Source organism: Opisthorchis viverrini (assembly GCF_000715545.1).
Source record: "Opisthorchis viverrini unplaced genomic scaffold opera_v5_13, whole genome shotgun sequence".
NCBI lineage: Eukaryota > Metazoa > Platyhelminthes > Trematoda > Opisthorchiida > Opisthorchiidae > Opisthorchis > Opisthorchis viverrini.
The window spans coordinates 1071202-1095265 of NW_008751669.1; the positions used below are offsets into that span (position 1 = coordinate 1071202).

At 41.4% G+C, this 24064-nt stretch overlaps 2 protein-coding genes across 2 annotated transcripts in view; one reads left to right on the forward strand and one right to left on the reverse strand.

Moving 5' to 3' along the window:
* Window positions 1-490: 490 nt before the first annotated feature.
* Window positions 491-23744, forward strand: T265_01219 (hypothetical protein; the record flags this gene model as incomplete). Its single annotated transcript, XM_009165204.1, has 2 exons — window positions 491-669; window positions 23648-23744. The coding sequence occupies 2 exons, from the start codon at window positions 491-493 to the stop codon at window positions 23742-23744; spliced, it is 276 nt and encodes a 91-aa protein (XP_009163468.1).
* Window positions 23745-23936: 192 nt separating this feature from the next.
* The window catches only part of T265_01220 (hypothetical protein), a gene marked incomplete at both ends in the record, with an annotated part of 19537 nt that continues 19409 nt past the window's right edge, over window positions 23937-24064 (reverse strand). Inside the window, one exon of the mRNA XM_009165205.1 lies at window positions 23937-24047. Coding sequence (XP_009163469.1) covers window positions 23937-24047 — 111 coding nt within the window. The remainder of the gene's footprint in view (window positions 24048-24064) is intronic.

Consider the following 24064-nt stretch of genomic DNA (forward strand, 5'->3'; position numbering starts at 1 on the left):
CGATCTTTTTGTTGTTTCGAGCGAGGTTCAGAATGGTGGATTGTTTTCCTATGTTCCACTTGCGGATTTCTGCCTTACAGCGGTTCCGCCAGCTCATCTTCTGTATCACCTATGGTCAACTTTTTGAAATAGAGTTGGGATCTTTTTTCCAGAAGTCGCCGAATCCTTTTTGGCAGCTTGCGGTTCATCCGACTGCGTGCCGGTCTTCTTGGGACGAATGTCGCGTCAGCCTCGTGGACTTTCTGGACAGTGGTCCTATATAGTTCTTCCACCGGAGTTGGTCTCAGTGTGACTTGTTCAAGGAGGATGCGCATTCCTGAGAAGTCTGCACGGCAGAAGTCTCTAAACCACGTTTGAGGTTTGGGATTTCTGGCCCAATAGCAGATGAAATCAAAGGTTAGCACACAGTGGTCGCTATGTCCCAGTGGAGCGTTAATGGTTACCTGATCAACGAAGTGTCTTTCGTTGGTGATGACCAAATCCAAGAGGGATGGTTGTTGGCCTGCGCGGTATCTGGTGGGTGCAGCGACATGTTGGGTCCAAGCGCTCTGTTGAACGACTTCTAACAGCGCCGCTGCAAAAGGTCCGCCTGATTCGACGCGCTGTTGTTCCGATTATTCTGAATAATTCATATCAATACGAAGAGACCTATCTTGGGCTCGGATCAAAGTTCGTTATCGGCGCACATCTCAAAACTATCTTCAGAACAAAAGCATCAGCTCAGTGTGTGGAGTTTACGCGTACCTGAGAGGGTATAAGTTCTATTGTCATTATTATGGGGAATGAGTCGGTGTTCCGGAAACTATACTGAAACAGCGAACACACTGCCTTTTCGCCAAGTGCAGTTTCAAATCACAAACCTAGATTATTGCTAACCAGTATTTGTTAATGAATTTGGAATACATACGAAAAAAACTGAACTCATTCATTTCGCTTAACATCATCCAACTAAACGTGAACCTACTCGTTACCACTAAACTCACGGATTCAGATAACCAATCATCTTTAACTAAATGAGGGTCAGCGGGCTGACAGTACATGTATTTCGATAAGTTTGTCAAAACACCTACTCTGGATACTTGATTTTTGTCGAGACATTTATGTGTCGATTTTCTCGATTCTTCCGATATTTTATGATAGAATGAGGACATAAGCTGTAATTTCGCTCTTGCTTGGTGTCTCATATAGAACGATTTTCGTTCCCATATTTGGCTCAGAGCTATCTACCTAAGGACCAGGGTTACATATTAGCAAGAAAAGACAGTTCAATGAACGCTCATCGGGTACACCAAGTTTTGTGTGTGCACGAATCATACTGATTTAACCTTCTGGCTGTGCCAGTGAATGAATTGGAAAACTTATTAACCCCTTTGTGTTGTGCTACAATGGGTGCTAAAAGTTAAGTGAATCATTTTCAGGATTGACATACGCTCCTGTGTTATCCATGATCGTTCGACCAAAAAAGATTGTGATCATTAAAGAAAATGTTTTTGCACTGAAGGGTGCAAGAATTTGGGATTCTCTGATTTCATGAACCAGGAATTATACCAGTTTCATAAATGTCGGTGCCAGGGGCTGACATCTTATCCATAAGAACGTACATTCAGTTGACTGTAAGGCACATTCGATCAGAGATGATCGGGCTTGACAAGTTAAGACCACTGAGTCCTTCGAACAAAAGGTTTGCTATGATCAGTGCCGTCAAAGTGCAAAAAACATGGTCAAGCACACTTTTCAGGTGATCCATCCATGCAAACTTCCAGCACAAAGGTCCGGTTTAATTTTTTTATTTCTACGTTCAGTATAGCAAATAGAAGAACGAACTGTGGAAAACCCATAATTTTATCCGGGCTCTCCTTGCTAGACGGAATGACGATTGTTGTTTCGGGAATCTGTCTTGGGTGCTTCTGTAATGGTTAATGGCTCCATGGAGTCTCTAGTGAACGGAACAAATCAACAGTTTAAGTCGGATATAATGTAAAAAGGAGAAAAATCCAAGTGAATCTTGACTAACAGTTCACGATAGGAGATTCCGTAGTTCCATATTCCGCTGAACCACCATACCAGGAATGGAAAGTTCCACTTTCCTGGTATTTCCAAACCTCCGATTATTGCAACATTAATCCGCTGATGTGAATAGATTAATCCGGTGTTTTTGGCTAACATTTTTGTTCATGTTTAGATTTAGTAGAAGCCAATGATAACTAACCGGCGGTCACAACCACAGTCACTCAGCAAAAGTCCCACAGTCACGTTGGACCCATGAAGCGGGCAGTTGCGAGTGTATTTCTGTAAAACAAGTAATGTGAGTGATGTGGATAGGAAGGAGGGATATGATATTGAGCATGGAAGATAGCAGTTTACAAGTGCCACACCTGTAGTTTACTATCCTAGGATGTCCATTATTGAGTAGCACTGGTTGAAACATTGACGCGTATAGCAAGGTCTAAGACCATTCTTGACATCAAGACTCGCGGGAGATCAAACAGCTGAAGCAATCTTCTCCCTCACTTGAAGAGAGTACTTCGTGCGTGTATTCGTAAGGGGCAAAATTCGAAATTTCAATTTATTGTTGTACGCCCATAGAGAACCTCTTCAGTAGAACTAATTCATTCGTTGAACAACCCGCACATACAAAGAAAGTATTATGAAACAGATGTAGTAGTCTGGCTACCCAATAAGTTGCTTTACCAGGAATGTGTGGCAAAGGAGTGGAAATAATCGCGCTTGACTGAGTATACAATAATAAAGAGATCAGATGGAACGGGCTCACTAATAACTGCTCTCTTCAAAATAGTTCGTCGTTGGCCCAGTTCAGCGAATAAACAATAATCCAATCATGGTTGTTTAGGGGTCTTATTCTGAACAGTTCCCGCATATAATAGACTCCGAAAATAGTCTGAAATGTTTTGATACCAGAGTTTGAACATGAGACTCGCGAATGATCGCTGTAAGCGCGAGCGAAACCGGAAGAGAAATTCGAAGCACGTGACCACGTTTGTATTGCGTGAAGTTGTACAAGTGTGCGTTTTTGCGTATTCATTGCTTTACCAGGAATGTGTGGCAAAGGAGTGGAAATAATCGCGCTTGACTGAGTATACAATAATAAAGAGATCAGATGGAACGGGCTCACTAATAACTGCTCTCTTCAAAATAGTTCGTCGTTGGCCCAGTTCAGCGAATAAACAATAATCCAATCATGGTTGTTTAGGGGTCTTATTCTGAACAGTTCCCGCATATAATAGACTCCGAAAATAGTCTGAAATGTTTTGACACCAGAGTTAGCACATGAGACTCGCGAACGAACGCCGTAAGCGCAAGCGGAATCAGAAGAGGGAATCGAAGCACGTGACCACGTTCGTATTTCGTGAAATCGTACAAGCGTTTTTGTAGCTCTTTGTACTCAACCAAGAAGCGGTTATGCAAATGGCAAAATACGTAGTGTTATAATGGAAGCAAAATATAAGTACAAAACACCGCGCAGAATACCACTATAGGTTCCTAAGTTGTAACGCGTCTGTTTTGATCCATTCCTGGAGTAGGAACTGCACGGCGATATGTTGTATGATCCTATTACAAACAGACTGGCTTTTATTGTTGTTATTTTGCAGATGATTTCCGCTCGTATCCTGCATTTTAACCGACCATGAATACTAAAGGTCTCTAAACCTACACAAGAATTATGGGGCCGTTCGGTATGCATCCTATACGAAACAGAGATAGAATTCGTTTGACAGCTGGCTTTACCCACCTCAAAGGTCTATGAAACAGTGATCTCATCAGAAGTACAATGTCCATTGAATGTTCTACACCTAGTCTATCGAAAAATCTCAGATAGATTCCTGTTGTAAGCACTATGCTCAGGTCACATAAACAGCACTCTTTAACCGAGAAAAACTACGAACGTCACGTGGCAGTCCATTTTCTGTGACCACACAATATCTAGTTCAAGGTATTGAACTAGTGCGATGGAAGCGCCAAATTTACCTAAGCTTTCGTTCTCCGATTTGGTAGACCAAAGCAAATCGAAATGATTTTGAACTTTGAAACACCCTAATGTCAGCTCAAACCATCTTGTTGGAATATTGGTAGCTCGTGAGCGTTTATTGGTTTTTGATCAGCTGGCTGCCGAAGCGCTCGCGTTGTTTGATTGTTTCAAATGTTTGCAAATGTTTCACCATCAAGCAAGGAGACATCATCGTTGCATGCTGGCGATGACTGTAATCAGGGACAAAGTTAATTAAAACGGTCACCTAGTATGAAAAAAGCTGGTTAATATAAATGCGGGTGTCAAAATTCCTAAAATCTTGAAAATTCTACCACAGTGGGACCTTGATTTAGCAGTTATAGATAGGGCAGAAAATACCTATTATTAGCAAAATATAACCGACCAGAATGGATCTAAACTATCCCAAGCCTAGAGCCAAAGCAGAGATATCACAGTCTTGTATATGGCCTTCTTTGATGACATCTAAATTAGCTGTCCTTATTTCGGACGTCCTGTTCAAGCCTGGCGATCCAGACATCCGCAGTCTGCACTTTTCGTGGCTCTAGCGACCTACCTTTTGAACTAAAAGTATTCTGTGTACCAGCACACTATTGTAACAACTTTGGCCAAGACTGAACGCAATGGGCTAGACTAGGAATAAAATAGTGCACAAGACTGGGGGTAAACCTACATCTGTGAATTATTTGGGAAAGGTTTGCCTTGCATTCACACGAATCCTGTGGTTAAACTGCAGCAAAAACGATGTCAGCGGCATCGAATTCTAACACATGCTCCCGGATTAGATGTAGAACTCCTTTTGAAAGTCGCGCTTGCTTGGTCAAGTCGTTGATGATGTTGGGAGGGGAAATCACCACAATAGGGAGGACTATAGTTCACGTGTAGGAATCAGTCCTATGTCAAGGACACCAAAGTTAGGTGAGCTTCGGAGCTCTCCTGATGATTTTTTGCAACAAACCCTACTACAGATCCAATGAAACAGAAAATCACAAGAAAGGAGTACTCGTGCTTTGTTCACTAAAGTTCAATTTTTATACCTAATTTAATCTAGTAAAACGACTCAACAACGGTCCACTGTTCAAAGACTTCGTGTATATATATAGCTCATTATCCTAAGACTCACTGAAATTAACTCAGTGTCAAGGTATAAGAACTAAATTCATTACCTTCTCCAGTAATCAGCAAGAGGGCTTTTCACATGTGAAGGAGTTCTGAGTGAGTAATCCAAATTGTGTCATATTCGCATTTCGTTTAATGACAAATGTAGGCCGATAAGCGACAGTCCTTTCGAAAACTAGGTTGCCCTAATGTATGTAGAATGCACTGCCACGGGAACTTACCCCACCAGCAGACATAAGACGTAATAAGGTTGTTCGTCCTCATCCACTAGGTCATGGTGTAAAAAAGAAAGGGCGAAAGATCCAGTTAGATGAGTGACAACAACTTCGGAGTGACATTCGGTTTTGCTGCGTAATTTCTGTCGAAAACCGTTAGCACGAGACAGCGGCGGAGTGGCTGAGGATTCAAACAGATGCATGTCACAAGTCAGGTGTTTTCTTTGCCGCCTCGTACCATAAAAGTGTGTTGCATATTACGATGTTTCTGTCATACTTAAAACTGAATCACCTACAGGCCTCCTAATTGGGTTCCCTTATCCATATGACTTATCGCTAAAACCTCCCTAACCTACCGAACCCTGCTTTTTTAGGGTTGTATGATTACAGGAATCATTTGCAGGCCTCCTAATTGGGTTCCCTTAGCCATATGACATCGCTAAAACCTCCCTAACCTACCGGACCCTGCTTTTTTAGGGTTGTATGATTACATGGTTTCAGGGTCTGAGTTTTGATGACCCCGGATCGACAATATCTCGACAATACTGTTTACCAAGTAAACAAACCCGGAGATCAAAATCCTGACATTTTAAACCGTACAAACCTACACACTTGAGCACAAAATAACAGATAGTTCGTTTCGGTCCAGTATATGATCGATCTTGGTAAAGATCCCAAACTGAATACCTAAATATGGTGGCCCTAAAACAAAGTAAATCGTCTTCTGACATGTTTGTGGTTAAGAGCTTTCTAGAATACACGCTCAAATGACTCTAGATTGAACAATCGTCCTCCTCTCCTGGCGCAACCATTCTGGTGAGTTCGCACCAAAGAGGACTGTGCTTGCTCCTTGGTTGCTTTTACAGTTTGTTGGCAAAATGCCGCAAAATCCATCGCGATAGCATAATTATCTCAAAATATCACCAATTTAAATAATAGAAGGATAGCATATAAAGAAGATCCAACAGGAAATTGCTTTTGTTAGTGTCCTCACCTGATTTAGAACGGTATTATTAATTCTTGCGGAAGCTTTAAGCATATGCTCTTGGCGAGATCAAAGATGTCTCTTAGCGTGGGGTTTCTTTGTATATGTTGAACTGGAACAAGTATGACAAATTCACAGTAACTTAACTGCCATCTTCAACTGTAGACATTGATATAGACCGACCACTTTGATTGCAATAGATATGTCGTGTGCACCTCATGTTAACTGAAGGTAAAACGAAATCCATTCACCATAGCAGATAACCATTTGAACGAAATTTATATTGTCAGAATAGCGGACATTAAGTCAATAGTTAAAAAGCAGTTGGGCGTCAATGAATGCAATGCTGGCGCAGTTACTACGCAGACACTTAAAGTAGAATTGGTTTTTGATGGGAAAAATGCTTTATTGATCGAAGGTGCAAAACTAGTCCACTAGTGAATTGCTGTATTGATTTAGCCAGTATTATGAAATCAATTTTGTCCCATGATTATTCAGGAAACTCCTTACGCAAACGACCATATGATATTGGTGCCTAAATGAACAAAAAATTGACAGTAGGATCTGATGACGTATGTTTCGTAGTCTTGAAAATGAGGCACATGTGCTTTTAATAAACCGGCAAATAGCAATAATAGTAAAAATAATAATCGGGGCACGTGGTTTGACAATGTCCAAATCCAATTCGGTAAGATTGAAGTCAACAAGTGAGACAAAGTGAGACCGACAGTTGGGTTCAACGATGATTGTTCGACACAGCATAATCTGGATTGAATTAGCGAAATTCCAGCCAAAATGTACGACTTTCCCTTGTAGAATGCTTGAGGTTTTAGGGGACACTAGGAACGAGAATTTCAGTCATTCTACCCGTAGGGAGGGACTGTCTTCTGACTGCAATGCGAGGCAAAGCAATGGTTACTGAGAATCCACTGACCTGGTATTTTTAAACTCACATAAAAGCAAGCAGAAGTTTCTTTACAAGTGCCACTCCGCTTCTCATTAAAAGATTTTTAGGTAGGTGCAATAATGTACGTTTGTTTTTTAGCATAGAACTCAGCCCCCATGAATCCTCAATGGCAAACCTGCACGCGAATGGCATATGAATAAATAAACATAAAGCAATAGACATTGTGATCCATCCATTAGCTCATTTGCGTTCTTGAAACAGTTCAAGTTGAACCCAGCTGCTACCAGACGGATCACATAAAGTAGTCCCCTGGAATCCTTTCGGATATGCCATGGCAACATTGCGTTCCAAATGAAACCGTTCAGTTATCAGTTTAAAAACTGTTATTTTGAAACTATTTCATTTACGATCAGAAAATTAACTCACTGCATCCCACCAGCTCCCATTTTTGGACTAACCAAGCTAGTCCTTGAAGTCTATCTCAAAGCGAATTGAGGAATAGTAGACCTTCAGGGCGTTTGTTCTGAACTGCTCGCATCGCCATATTATCACAGTGGAAGTATACCAATAACTTTGATATTATGCTTATCTGTTTGAGTAGATGTATTGCGTTTCCGAGGCTTTCCGGATAAATCTGGCGTTCTCGCTTTGGAATCAGAATAAAAAGTAAGTTCGTTGGCTTGTTCGCTGAGCTTGGCAATTTGATTGCAAACGTTTCATCACCAACCGAGGTGATATCATCAGTGCGTTATTGGGGAGCGTAGTTGTGCGTAGCGAACAATTCAACGACCATCTACGCTACCTGAGCTACCGACATGTTCCTCTATAGAAAAAGCAAGTTCGTTCACCAGGAATGTGAACTTAGCGTATTGTGAAACAGCCTTGACTGCTTGTAGAGAGAGCTCCTACCAACCGAGGTTAATGTAGCTAATAGAGTCAAAGCTGTCCAGTCTTGTTCAGCTGTCTGTCGACAAGCCTATTAGGCGTGTTATAACCGGTCCAACTGCTTTCTTAATTTAGTGGAATGTAGGAGGGCCCCTACCAGCCGAGGTTAATGTAGCTAATAGAGTCAACGCTGTCCAGTCTTGTTCAACTGTTTGTCGACAAGCCTATTAGGCGTGTTATAGCCGGCCCAACTGCTTTCTTAATTTAGTGGAATGTAGTGGATCAGCTTCCCATGAGTCAGGGTTTCGTATTTACTGGCCCTAGTATCAGTCCAATAATGGACAATTAATCCATATCCACTCGATTTGTCTGAAACATTCATTCTTGAATTTGGCTTCAGTTAAGCGATATAATAAATGGTATTGTGGAACGTTGCTTTCTCACGAAAAGGCTTTCTAAAATACTAGTAGAAAGGAAGTGTTGTGCTAATTTATCGTTATAAAAGTTTCCTTTAAAGAGAAATTCTCTTAAGAAAGAACTGATTGTTTCACTCCTCGCTAGTAAACTATTATATCGCATTGGAAAAAAACAATCGGTGTGAGAAAACTTCGCCTAGAAGCCGTGTCTGAGTACAGTACTACTCTTGTAAAATGGACATAAACAACACTTAACTAAAGTGCTTTTATGTAGGACTTCTCTACATTTTCATCTTATTAATGATAAGATTAACTGAAAGACTAATTGAACAGTGTCAGGTTATCCACCTTCATATTGACGGCGTGTTAATGGGCAGCTCCCGGTAGCGCTTGCATGATGTAACACTTTTAGAAGTTGTGATAAGCAGACGAATGGTACCGGTGCCTATCTCTTACATCCGTACCAAAGGTTAATGTGCAGCGTCACATTTACCTCAGCACAAACCATCTGCGGCTTTCTACTATGAGTAGGCGCCCAGCGATTCAACTACTTTTGACCTGTTAATCCTACTAGGATATCAACAACTGATATCAAAGATGGATAAACAAATTTGTTGGAGTACAGCAAAGACTCTTAGTTTGAGGCGCCAGTCTGGAAGAAACATCCCAAGGACAGGTTTTTCGGGATAACCTCACTCTTCAGAGATTATGGGATGCATTTTTAGATATCCAGTAGCCACCACTACACTTATTCTAAACGGAGAAGTGCAAAGCTGTAATGACTAATTTGCTCATTACCCAAGTTGTCAAAGGATGTCTATATCTTCAAAACAATTTGGATGCTGACATTCAGAATGTGATAGGTATGTGATAGGCCGATAGGCCCATAACAGGTTTATGCCATAAATCAATATTCGGAAGGTCTGCGAGGTTTCTTATGTATCGAAGGCGCACTTACCAGGAGCTTCCTTGTCATTCACCAGGACACTGGCGCTTGTCATTTTCCAAGAAATTACATTGCACATATCTTCAAGTAGGAGATCCAGCCTAGTAAATTGAGAATGGTGTGAGCAGACTTAGAAATTTTCAAACGCGATTTCCTCTTGTAGATTATGTCAGTCTGTGTTGAAAAGTCAAAAAGCGCTACACTGCTTTTGACTAGCCCCTTGTAACAGAATAGACCAAAGGTCAATAGAAAATTCACAAATATTTTCACATCACCAGAATAAAGATAGAATGAAGCTTCCTTCTGAGGAGCTGTCACTCGAGGAGGCAGGCTGCATGTAACAAAGTGATGTGGATTTTGTGATGGTGGTGGTGCTACTTCCGTTCTAAATGTGAGTTAATCACGCTGTGGATCAACCTCACCTGGCCGAACAGTTAACTGTTCAATCTACCCACTTGGAGGTTTTGTTCGCAAAACTCCATGCAATTTCGTGTGACACAATCTACTAATGATTCCTCGCTACGTAATTCATTATCTACTCCTGTTTTAACCATTAGATATTTACTGACCTCATGACTAAATCCCCAAAAAATATTGATGTTCGTCACTGTGTTTTTGTTCAAAAGTGAAATAGTTTTTTAGTGCCTCTGCTCTTTAGCATAGATTGATTTCATTCACACGACAAAATAATAATGAATTTTGATTCCTCTTTCCGGAAATTTATTAGTTTGGCGTGTATTTTATTTACATCAGCACATGAGAGTCCACTACAAATGGTGAACAGGACTTGATGGACGTGAACTTATGATATCTCAGTTAGCTTATAAAATTAGCCGCCTTCTCCTTGCAGATGTTTGTCGGAATTCAAGGTATGTCTGCCATAGACAACCGTTTGTACGCCCCCCTCACGGATTAGAAGTCCCTTTTGATCCGGAACATTGATGAGCGTATTGTCTCAACAGCACTTTTGGATCCGGTATTTTATCAACTTAGGCGGCTTTACTTCGACCTGTGCAGATATTGTTTAATAAAATAGCTTGTTATTCAACGAAAGGACAAATAGTACAGTTCTTCTGATTCTTTGCATACATGAAAAGTGGCTTAACTGAGAATACCAATGGTCCCCTCATCAGAAGTGTGACCAGCTTTAATAATTGCTGCTCAGTTGGCTATATACCCTAGTTTAAATTGGTGAGACTCAAGAGAACAGTGTGTCGTTTAATTCTCTGTGACCAGCAAGTGCAGTGTGCGGTTTAATCCTCTGTAACCAGCAGGTGTGTTCGATCTCAAGAATAAGGTTAAAACTATTCTCAGAAGCATACTCTACACCTAGTTTCTGGACCGCAGAGACACCTGCACCTACAGAATCACAAAGTTATCGCATACCATTTATTCGGATGATCGGTGCCGTGACAAGTGATGATCCGACCTGGCAACGAAATTGACTTGGGACAATGCGGCCAGTCTACTGTTCACCCGGTGGTCCACCGCTGTAATTTTTTTAACAGAGGAGGAGAGTACGCTCAGCACTTAGAGCCGTCTCCAAATTATGTGACTGACTCCAAACAGGTTGAGGACCATTAATGTAGTCAGTCCCAACTCTCACTGCTAGTTTCAAATTGCTTATGACTGATCAGGTAGGTGCAGCCCTCGAATTTCCATCAACTTTGTTCCTAGTTCAAATTGGAGGATGAGACTCAGGAAAGTCAAAATCGGTCGAGGGCAGTCGATGAGTTTTAGGCAAACCATATGAATGTTAGCGTGTTCCGCAAGGAAAATATACTGCGATTATCGTAGCGACTAATGCATGAGGATGTCTATGTGCAGCACATTCATTCGAAGAGTATCATGAATGGAAGACTCAACTGGAGTTCGGTTGAGTCTCCTGTAAAAAACCAAAAGTGCGTGCAAATGAGTACAGTTTGCCAATTTGCGTTCAAGTAGAACGGAGGGTTGACGAAAGCTTGGGGACTGCACCCACCTGATCACTCCAAGACGGCCGAAGCCGATATTGGGCTATCGAAAAGCTTTCAGAAACCTTGTGAGTGGCTTCCTTCAAGAAAGTGTGCTGTGATATCTCGAATTTGCGCCAACTGAAATATGAGGTGGTCCTTGAACAACACATTCATCTGAAAGTAAATACAAAAGCGACCTACCTTTCATCAGAAGTCACCGGTGTAATAACATCGAGAGCCCGAAGGCGTCCAAAATGACCCTGGACTAATACACTCTCTAAAACAAGTTGTTGAGCTATAAAATGGATTAGTTACTTGTAAGCGGATATTCTGAAAAGTAACCGAGACAAATAGGATCCATGTCTTTACGCTAGGTACTACACTTTTAGATGGGCGTATTTTAATTCTTAGCACGTGTCCCACATAGATCCTTATGTTTGGGACCAAGGCACTGCTTAGTTGCGCCTTGTAGCGCCATAAGACTTGAATTTTTCAACCGTAAGTCTCGCGAGGTCGCTGTAGCATCTTTAGTGACAGGCCGAGTGATGACGAGCCGACTGTTTGGAAATGACACCTACCCTAACATCTAAGTGTGCATAAGTGCGCGTAAGTGTGAAGCACATTTTTTTAATTTTTAGTTTGCTTGGAAGTTTGGCTTTCTGACTGGATAAATCTGATGAGATGGGCTGGTGGAAAACTCAGTCTGTTTGTAACATGTTACTGCGTAAGATTAATTGATGCACAACAGACATTTGAGAGGGAACTTATTTGAAATTAAGAGAACATCGCGGCCATTGGGACTGGATACAGAAACAGTGTTCAGGGTTGTAGTGTTGGTAATGTCGTTCGGGAATGTGAGTGCTGTTGTGCTATTTTCGGTGGACTGCAGTGAGATTCCAACAATCGAAACGGGAGGAAAAGTACGCACTTCAGCGTTCCCAAAGGATTGTTGGGGCAGTGTATAATGATGAGTAACAAAGAGACACCGAAACAGTGATATTCATGATTCTGAAAGCGCCTCTGTTTTACGCGATTATGTGTTCGAAGTGAGCAGTAAGTTTCTTCTTGTAATTGCTAAGTGGAATCAAAACTACAATGGAATAAGGGATATTCCAAGACTGATCTATCCGTAGCAAAACTTCTGGCTCTCCAGTCTATTAAGCTAATCATCTGGCCTCAAATGTTGATTTCAGAGATGAGTAACTTATGAAAATTCTGCGATTTGGAGGAATGGGTAGTTTTATTTACTTGTTGTTCGACAAGTCTGAGGAACTCTGATATTGTCCTGAGAATAAATCCAGCGTTATAGTCTTCAGTTCAATAACCTTTCTAATACCCAGTGACAGTCTAGTCTGCCCTCCACGTTATAGATCGAACACTACTTTATTCTTCTCACGCAAGAACCCTAAACATTGATGATGCATCCACGAAAACGAATAAATTTGGACAAAAACCTACGAGACAATGACGACGGGCCCAGAATAGATCATTGTTTAGGGTGCGACTTCATGGTTCGGAACCAACTCCAGAATCTCGATGGTCGAACGCTCTTTGGCACTGTCGGCAGATGAGGTCGTCTGCGGACTCTGTTGTTGCCCCCGCCCTGTGATTTTACACCTTCGTGTAATATAAAGTGTATCACGAGCTTTTAGCATTTCGGACATACCTGATGGCTGATGATGGTAACGGTCCTGTTCTGTGATGTAATCGGTTATTATGACATCTGAGTTAAGATTCGCCGACTGGCTTTGTGCTCTTTGCCAACTGGTACAATTAAAGGAGCCAAAATCCCTCGTTTTCACATTGAGGTGAACAAAGTTTCTCCCTGAACAATGTTGAGAAAAACAATTCAGGGCTTCAAATAACGTTTCTGCCAAAATCTTTTGAACCTTTGTACACACATTGTTCACTTAAAGGCAGCCATTTGCTGCACGGAAATTTATTTCTGCCGTAAAGTTTTGGGTGAGTAGGCAGTAACTGAGTTGATGTGAATGCGGTCCGTATTACACGAGGCGATGCTATTGGATTGGATTTCTGTCTTTGATCCTACTGGGAGGTTTGAGTGGACGATCTCGTATCCCTTGAGATACCCTACCTGTTTAACTTTCTTCCAACTGCTAATCGGAAAACACATCCGCAGGGTTGCAGGTGTACGTGTTATTTGAATCAGCCTTTAGCATTCTACCGTGTTTGAACTAGTAAGTGAAGGTCGTTTCAACCTAATCACACCAAACGCTAATTTCCCCTACAGTTGCAGCCGCTAGAACGGATCAGAGCAGCTCCCGTTTGGTTGTCTGGTTTTGGTTGCAATATACTTACACTACTCACTAAAAGTGAATGCCATGTTTCCAATGGAACACTAACCATCTGAAAATTCTGAGTTAGTTTGCATTGATGTCTAAAGTCAGTTCAGAATCGAACCATTGATGACCTACTTCTATTCAAACCCAGTCAATTTAATTCAATTTTGCAATTGAAGCAAATGTTATAACTGTTTGCTTTTGTACATTCCTACTGTGAGCGGGGAGTGGATGTCAGAACTACACACAGGCAAATCCTGTGTTAGGTTCGGCGTGCTTGAAGCATAGCGATTTACGACACCAGCAAAGGTGTACTTTTCAGCTGACAGTGTGTGTGTGTGTGTGTGTGTATGATCACTCAGATCAAACAACCTGATTGGAACTAGCAGTCAGATTCACCTGTACTACACTGGGCCAATGCGCTAACATTTCTTGAAGGAACACTATCAATGAGATTTCTCTACGTTTTTTATAGCCATGATCTGTTTCCGCCGTTCTTAGAATTATCAGGAGCAATCCATTAGTTTCTTTCGGTCATACCTTTCATTGAAAATTAAATTTTATGAAGCTCGTCAAATACACTCATTTGCACACCAATATGCATCAAATTTATGGTGACATGTTGACTTGCTCCTCGAGTGACAACTTCTCACCTGGAAGCTTTACCGGTCGGGTGAATTATTTTTGCTTCTAAGCTACTAGCAGGGAGGCTGAAGTTTCGACAGCCCCCAGAGTTTCGTAAGATACTTATTGCTGATGATACCCAAAAGTATGGATCAGTTGTGTAGTGCTTTCTGGCTTTTCAGCGCGGACTGACAGTAAGAAATTCCATGTGTAAGCTCTCAGATCTACTGTCACTACCAAAAACGGAAGCATGCATCACACTTTTATATGCCGTCAACCAGACGTGCGAGTTAATTGTGCATCAGTCTTCTGGATAAAAAAAGCATCACTGATGGAAACAGATATGTTAGTTTTGTCGTAATTTGTCACGCCGGCGAACCAGATGGACTAAAATCATAAGTCACAAACGGAAAAAGAAAGAACCCAGGTTGCCATAACCTCCATATCCAATCTTGGGAGATTTAGCGATGTCGCGAATTGGGTTTATAGCCATCCAGGAGGCCGTCGCTGGATGATTAGGATACACTGAGCACTTTTCAGATAAAGTTTGGATCAAACTTTGCAAAACTCTAGATGTGATAACATGAACACTTTGGTAGGTGTAAATCACAGTCCATAGTTTTAATGTTTCACCTTTAGGGATGTAGGCATAAACTTTTCTCTATGTATTCGTACACCTATAGCTGTTGATTCGCTTGAGTTTAGGTATAGCAGTTTATTAATTTTGAGAAAATGTTCACGACGCACTTATCCTTCACAGTTTGTAGCACAAACCCGCGAGTCTTATTAAAAAAACTTACAAAAGAGTAAAACCGATACATAGGAATAATCCATATTCAGAATATAGATATCAGATAATCAGTTTATTGCTGCGCATGCATCCACGAACAATCAATCAGGAGGTGTATTACTGCTAAAAATAACGCTTCAGACAAAGACAAGTTGCATAGAACATTCGGTGCCCGTCAACTCAGTTCAGCAGCGAAGATGACAATTTTTTCCAGACTTTTGTGGTCCAGCGGCACAATGGCATGGAGGATCAATAAATGACTTCCAGAATTAAAGACACAGGTAACCATAGTTTGCTTTGCGCTGAATCGTTCTACTGTCATGCTTCAGTGTGACCTTAGGCGAAAAAATGTAGCTTGACAGTACGACGAGAAAGTGCACATTGAAAAGATTTGGAAAGTGCTGCTTAAGCTGCGCCGCAGATGTACCCTTGTCGTTATCGGCGTTACATCAAGTGTGTAATGTGTTTGTGTTTTAGACGAACAGTATTACTGGCTGCAAAAATTGAGGTAGTTTATTGACTTTAAAGATTGTTTACCACCGAAAGAAGGGTTATGTCTGTTTGCACCATAATTCCAATCAGTCCATAAAACCATAGGATTGCATCTGCGTGTATTTAAAATAATGGTTCCCGGTGCTCACTACACTCCACTACTCGTACAGCTATAAGGAAGGTTCAATTCTGACAGAAACATTAGTCTGATTGGCCTCAGTCAGGGAGTACGGAATCCGAACGCTGGAGCAGGACCAATGGCATAAAGCATCTGATGTATGATCATATTTCCAGGTGTTCTCATCAACTGGGTTCTTCAGTCATTCCCTGAGAAAGTGACAAGAATGGGTAACCGACTGTTTATCCTTCAAGCTAATTAGGCAGCATGATGATAGTGTTAGAAAAAAATCTGTGGAGTGTCACAGTTCAAGCCAGCTAAAAATTTGGAAACACCGTGCCATAGGTATGGTACGCCAACCCCAAGGCCTGCTCACAAATCATATTCGTGGGCCTGGAGCTTGCTAGGGGGATTCAGGGGTGCTTTCGACAAATACTAATAGGGCCAAACTGGCCATTATGAAGGGAAAGTTTAGAGAAATGTTAAGTGTACGTGTGACTGTTGACACCCTCTCTTGTTTGCACATCAGATCAGAGCTGGAGACGATTTGAACTAGGTGTTTTAAAATTTAGTGACAAAAATTACAATGGTGGGGAATTCTACCGGCGGTCAAAAATGTTGCGAAGTCTTTGTGTGGAGATCAACATATTGGATGACGGGCGTCTAGCAACCCATTAAATGTCCTGTTTGAGGTAGGCTTTTTTCACAGCAGCGCTGAGTGATGGACTGTCCTTAGGGTTAGTGTGTGCATAAGCACCCTCTATAAACGAACCGCATCCAGTCAATTTTGGTGTTGATCACCCCACTACACGTGACATGTCAGCCACACACTTTGAAACCATACATGTTTTCACGATAAACCTTCTTGTGTTCGATTGAATGGTACCATTTTTGTTTAGGAAATGGTTAATGCGGTCGGAAAAGCTGTTCACCTTATTCACCGGATTTTCGAAGGATATGACCTGTACAGGAGGAAAGATGGAAAACCACGATGACTGTATGGGAGTTACAATCGGGTCGAGGGTACTGAAGTGGTTTTTGCGCTTATTCCATCTATAAATATTACACGGACGATATCTAACAATTGTTTTCACACCACTGCCTGTGGGTATTCAAATTTGTTATGACAAGACTTCTGGTTACATAGGAGAAATCCTGGGTTGCGATAAGGGTTTGACAATCAATAACACCGACAGATTAAGTGCACTATTTGTAGAAGAGTCTACGCTAATCGATCAGTAAACTGTGCACATGTGACAGACAAAGAAGTTTGATTCCATCGAAGGCAAACACTGACCAGTTTGGGGATACCCGACGACTTTTTTCCCAAGTCATCTGTTTTACTCCTTGTAAACCGTGAGGTATGTAAATCACTTCTATACCGAGTGGGTTGACTAGATACTGAGAATTTCAAAATAAACTGGCTGGTAGTCCAACGTAAGCCCATATTTGGCATTTTCAATGTTTTTCTACACTTGCTCACCTTTCTTTCAATACAGGTTTCAATGCAGATTGTCTTAGCTAATTTCAGGTTTGGAATTTTGGACAAAATTAAGACGACAATTGTCATAAAAACGGGCATGGTCTTATATTTATTTCGCAAGGTTAGGTCTCGTGTTTTGGGTTCGTGCGTGAAATGGCATACAAAGGGCACTGTCATTGTTGGAAATGTGCCAACAACTAATGAGCACAGCCAAATGAACACTTGATGGCAGGGATTTTGCCTCCTTTCCAATGTTCAAAACTACCTGTCTCGGTTGCCTTTGAGATAAGTTGGCAGTAGATCTCCAAAAAGTTACCGGTTTTTACCTTACTCTCCAGAAACCTATGAAATTACCTTTGTTTGCTGTGGTCTTGGTTGATAGGTGCTTTTAAGTTACCCTAGAAGAGATGGTATTCTGTTGAATCTCAAAACACTAAGCCAACAAACTGATGTCCAAATTTTCTTTTAGGTGTAACGCTTTTCCCGCTACCCTGCTGAAATCATTTAGTGAATACCTGCACCTTAACCTATCCGTTCTAGCATTCATATAAATGATGAAAAAAAGCTATCCACACGAATATTGACTTTTTGCCATTGCTCCGATACATGGCAGTTGTGTTGAAGATGAACCAAACCTGTCACGCGCAGGCGGATACAATCATTAAAGTGTGCTATTTCAAAGAAGTTCAGCCTTTTAGCGAGCGGAAACACGCAAACTATGTGAAGGCCTGTATCTTTTTCCGGAACAATACCTAACTCAAGGCATAGACTCGTAAAACGCGAAAGTTATGACACATCTTTCTGAATATTTATCCCAGTAATTTGGTAGTTATAAGGGTCTATTTGAGGATCGGCAAATTTGTCTGCCTGTTTACTGATAGTGTAATTCTCAGGAAAGTTTGATGAATACACCGAACCAAGGAAAGAGCGTTTGTTCTCAGTCACTCTGTTGAGTATTACTATCATGCGGTAGCCTTGTCAGAATGAGATGAGTCATAGATCTAGCTCAAGTAACCTTTTGATCTAAAAATCTTCAGTTGGGAAACAATTCGGTGACAGTTTGAAATTCATGCATGTATAATGCTCCCCCAAGATGAACTACTTCGGAGAATTGGTAGATGTTGGGTCTTCCGAAGACGGAGGGATAATTTCATTCGCCGGGACACATCGTGCGGAACAGGATATTAGTGTAAACAGAATTAGCTACTTACTTGCAAACTAATGTATTAATGGGAGATGCAAATGGGCCCCTCGATTTGCGATATCAGTCGAACATGCAGCAAATTTGACAATACTTTGCTTTGTAGGAGAGACTAGTTTTTATCAGCCTTTGCAGCAGGACTTTAAATCCTAGAAATTTATGAGGGCTTATAAACTTTATTCGGTACTGATGTATGTCAGCACCAAGGCGAAAAAAGTGATTGTCGTCCACATTAGAATATATACATATACATGGGCCAAAGATGGGCCAAGACGGGACGCTCTCCTGGAGAAAACAGCCTCTGATTTGGTGGAGAATAAAAGCAACACTACGTCAGCGTTCCAGGACACGAAAATTGAAAAAAAATTGGAAGTCTGCACAAGTGATTTCCGGACACACCGTAGAAAGATTTTTTATCTTCCAGGGAATCTAGTGCAAAATATTTTATAAATTCAAGCCGTTGCCTTACAGGAATTCCCTGAAGCATTTTATAGGTTGGCTGGCATCTACCAAACTCGTTTTTGGCTTTTACTTGCTCCTATTTTACCCTTTAGTGAATTTTCACTGAAATCGTTGTCCGCTCTCAAATTTCTCTTGACAAGATTAAAGCTTCTGATTAATGAATGGACACAGGCTCATGTGCTCACCTGGGAAATTATCGGAAAGCTAGATGTTACCAAGCTACCACCTTTGTTTTGGATAAAATTAGGTAATGGAGTCACTGTCGCATCTACAAGACTATATTTTCGAACGAAGCGTTTACCAGGCACTCCAGAAACAGTATAACAGATGAAATTCGGTCATTCCATTGAAGAAAATCTACCCTGACTTAAATCCTTCCTTGCCTGTCTTCTGGAGACATCGATCAATACAAACGCAAGTGGAACGTGAATAATCTATGCCAGGCATCTATCTCCCGAGGACAAGTAAGCAGAATTGAGAGGAAAAAACTCATACCGGATGTTATCTTTTGTTCTATCAGGCTACAAGTAAGCTTTAAAATTACCACGCAGTTGCAGTATGTTCCCGGACTTCAGCTGAGACAAAAGTTTATCTGAATTACCCAGCTGTGCATAGGTGTCTGCGACTATTTTAATGATAAGTTGCTCAAATTTGACGAACAACTTTGAAAATATGCGGGCTTGACCTGCATTTCTCAATTTCATTTGGGGCCAACGTCAATCTTCGAAGAAAACAATTCACGGAAATAGTTGACAGCTACTCTGTGTAGATAGAAAACTGGTGGGGTTTGCTCGTACTGAACTCCACGAAAAATCACCTCATTTGATTTAGGATTTTCATGATAGCTGTATTCTGCAAATTAACAGACGTTTTCTCAAGGTGACCAACAGCACGTACTACTGTGAAGTTTGATGGCCCCGGTCAACTTTGACGCTCCTAAGAGTTGAATCTCTTACGTGAGCAGTGCCAAGCTAGACAGCGTGACCACTGGTGGAAACAATCAGTATTATTACATGGAACGGGAGTTATTTTTATCAGGATGTCTTACTCAACCATTTGAGCACTTTTTTAATGATGTGTGCCTTAAAAACATCGGTATTAAATTAAGCGATATGTTGAAATTTCACGGGTGTGCTCTTGTTCCGTCAACATCTGGTATGATTCGGTCGGGCGTCATCGTGAGTTTCAAGCCAGAGTCATTCGCGTTCTGCCGACCATCATGTTTAGTCCGCACCAAAACACTGCCTATGGGAGCTCATCAGCTGCGATGTACCTTTGACCGCGCAATAATAGGATATGGCAATTGCGAAGCGATCTTGGTACCACAATCATTTGCGCTGAACCAGATTAGGTATATCTAGTGTGATTTGTTGCTTAACCTTGCATGCTGCACGCCTCTGAGTTATCACGTCTCAACAGACCAAAGTGTTCACACTTGAGTTATTTAACTGGTTTACCCGACGAATGCATCGGAGGCTCAATAGCTATCCTGGGGGCATGGAGGCTTGAAACCCGCTGATCAATTGCGGGAGTTTTCCGGAAGCTTTAGATGGAACCTAAATCAGAACTGTGAACAAACCACTTGATGGCTTCCACGCTACAGAACTATCAGTGAGAGTTGATGATTGAAGACCATGATTTCCAGCTGAGGTTCAGGGATCAGAAGAAGAAAGAAATCACTCAAACAGCTGTCTGATCCCTTTCTTTATTTGCCAGTCGAGTTTGTCCATCCGTAGAAACCCTACTGGCATCCACAGAAACCTGAGGACATAATTCTGTCATTCATTCACTATTCAGGGCGGTTGTCCTTAACCCTTTTCTCAAACTCACCCCTTACGACAGATCAGATAGTTCTCACATGTCAAACCAATTCGCGATAGACCTTCATTTATTTAATTTTTACGACACGTACTGGAATTTTACGCTTTCAACGTAAGTTGGTTCGTAATCAATAACCTGCTTCCATAGTTTTGCATTGTGTTGGACGCTAACTGAGGTGGCCTTGCTGTTTACACTCACCGGGACTTTAATAGTTGGGGTTTTAATGAAGAGAATCATTTACATGGCGTACTAAGCGTCAGTATAGAAACATCTTATGGTTCCAAGTTGACGTGAAAATCCACTTCATTTGTGAGGTGCAGTGGTAAGCATTCTAGGGGCGGTGGCATATCCGCGGATAGGATAGAGAATGTTTAAGGTCAAAACACCAGGACTTTGAAATACAGTCGTAAAAATTCATTGGATTAGTATTAGTACCGGTCTCATACCATTTTTCTCGTTTTCCCTCGTCTTGCTTCAGAAAGGAAATGTAACTTAGGCAGTATGGGGCTGCATCCCCTCATACCAATACTGTACGTACTTTCGACGATAGAACAGAAAGCGTTTACTCTCTGCACGTACGTCAGGCCATAATATCGTTTTCAACCTTTGAGTTTTGCGACTCCGGCTCCATTAAATTCTCACAGGCTGTCAGAACGGGGGTTGCTCCTCCAATTATGCAGCAAATTAATGCACTCAGTTAATCAATACTGGACGTTGGACTCTGCTAAGTCTCTGGAAGTCAAGTGTGTTGAGTATTCCCCCCCACATTAAGTCACACGACTCAAACACTGCTTCGCATAACAGCACATGGGACAACTAACTTTCTGTATGCTTAAGATTGATTGAAATAACTTATGAAGTGAATTACAGCGGCCAGTTTATGCAAACATCAAGACTCGGTTAAAAAAACCGTGGATGGTCTTGACTTCTGAAGTCTATTTTCCGGATATTGTTTCGAACTCTCAGAGATTGCTCAGAAGACTAGATTGATTCCGATTAGTTGTTATGAGAAATTGTCGAACCAAAAAAATATCGGAACGCTGTAGAGATGCTATCAGTAAGAGCACATTTAGAGTGCGCTGTCTTCTTTGAGGGACGTATATAAAACAAATCAGTGAGCTCCAGTCTGACGAATCCACCACAGGATCTCGAACATTCCGTTATAGAAGGAAAGTTCATACTTAAAACTCTATATTTACAGATACTTGTTGCAATCCATTCGTTGATCACTCCTCGGTGAAGAACAATACCAAGACCATTAGTACCAAACGAACTAGCGAGTTATTCAATAGGCACTTCCGGTTACGTTCACTAGAAATGCAAAATGACAATATTCAAAGCTTTGATGCTCACAAACTGCTACACATTGACGTAATCCTACAGACCCCGATTGTTCTCATAGTTTTAAAATTCACATCGACACTAGTTACACATAACTCCACTGCTGCGTCCACTTTTTCAACAGTTCATTCCATCTTCAGTCACTTTAGACTACGGGCTCTGCCAGATATATTGCAAGCGATTGGGTGCTCCTCACTTTTATCTCTTGTACAGTAGAAAAAGTCGAAACGATGAATTATTTCCGCCTCCACATTTCAGCGTCCATCACGGCTCCGTTCTATCACGTTTCCTTTTTACACGTGCTTTGTTGATGGCCTTTCATGGTTAGGCTGTATACGTGTGTCGAATGTGTAAAATTCACTCTCTGATTCCGGTGTTCTACAAGCTACAGATGCATGTGGACTGCTTCTCCTCTCTGGCGAGAGGAGATTGTGTTTAAACCCTGATAAGCGTAATTACTGGCTTTATTCGATGGATGAACAGCACATCAATTGTATCTTGGTGAAGTGACGGACAACACAGGATGATAAAACCACTGAATGAGTATTACATAGTAGACTATGTTTGTCTAGTTGAGGCTACTGTGTTATCGATTGAACGGATGTGAACGCAGACAAGTAATACTATTAAAAATGTCATATTCGAGAAGTAAATACTCATAGGGCCCAATAACTCAAACAGCATAACTGATGTCTCACGGATGTTGCAGGTCGTGCTCCCAAGGTCGCCAAAATACTGTTTACTTACGAAAATGTTTGGTAAACGAATCTGAAAATTTTTCGCAATATAGTGACTACAATCAACTCCCACTTCCGGTCATCCTTTCTCACAACTCAGGTTGATAACCATTGATTTAAGGTGATTCTCAAACTAGCGAAGTGTAGATCTATTCCGATGAGTGATTCAGAACTAATGATTTCCGGTTAATAATCTTTGGTCCTCACACAGAATCGACCCGTACAAGGTTTCGAGCGTGGGACAAGTAAAACTGATACGGACAAGACCAAGCACAGAAACCATTGACTGGATACACGAACGGGTATTGTGGTACGAATCAACGCCGCAACAGGTTTATATGTCGTCAACTCCATGCATGGTATCTTCTCTTCAGTGGCTTGAAGTCTTGACTGTACTAATTTTGTGGCAACATCGTCCATGAACTACAGCGTCAGACAGGCTATCCTTTTTAACACATTCGGCTTCAGTTCTGTTTGCGGTTGTGTTGCTCTATAAATGTCATATAAATGCCTTATAAATGTCTACGGATAGGTGCACTGTTGCAAGTTTCTTTGCAACAAACCGCACTATTGGCAGCGTGTACACAGCGTACAGTCCGTTTGCTCGATAGTCTTACAAGCGAACTCTCGCGTTTCTTGGAAATAAGCTAGATAAGCTGGATTACCGTTCCGTTCAAGTGAGTTTCTTCTGGATCGAGAATTCTATGGACCCATTAGCATAAATTATTAGTTACACATCTGGAAACGTGAGCTCTTTCCACAACTAAGCCTAGTGTTTGAATTTAGTGGCTTGTGATAGGCCGGAATTTTACAGTGTTCCATTGTTTTGGCTTACACCCTTCAGTTCATCCCAATGTCACTTAGCTGGAGACGCTATTCGGCAGTCCAACGGAATCATAGGTGCTCCTGCGGAATGGGAAGACGGTCGAATCACAGTCTGATAAACTCGTTACTTGCTAGTCGCATGTTCTTAATCAGTTATGCTTTGTCAATCTGCAAAGATTCTAAGGGTTTTTAGCGAATATACACTCGTTTGCAAACTAATTTGTTTTTTCGAGATACTCACCTGGAACCCAACTGAATCTCTCGTTTGTGATGTTTTCAGGCAACTGAATGTGCTGCACCAGGCCGCCTCATGTTTCAGTCACCATGATATTCGAGATATCGCGATACATGTATATCTTTGTAATGTACTTTCGTAGCGCCTGAAACATGAGGCGGCCTGGTGCAGCACATTCAGTTGCCTGAAAACATCACAAAC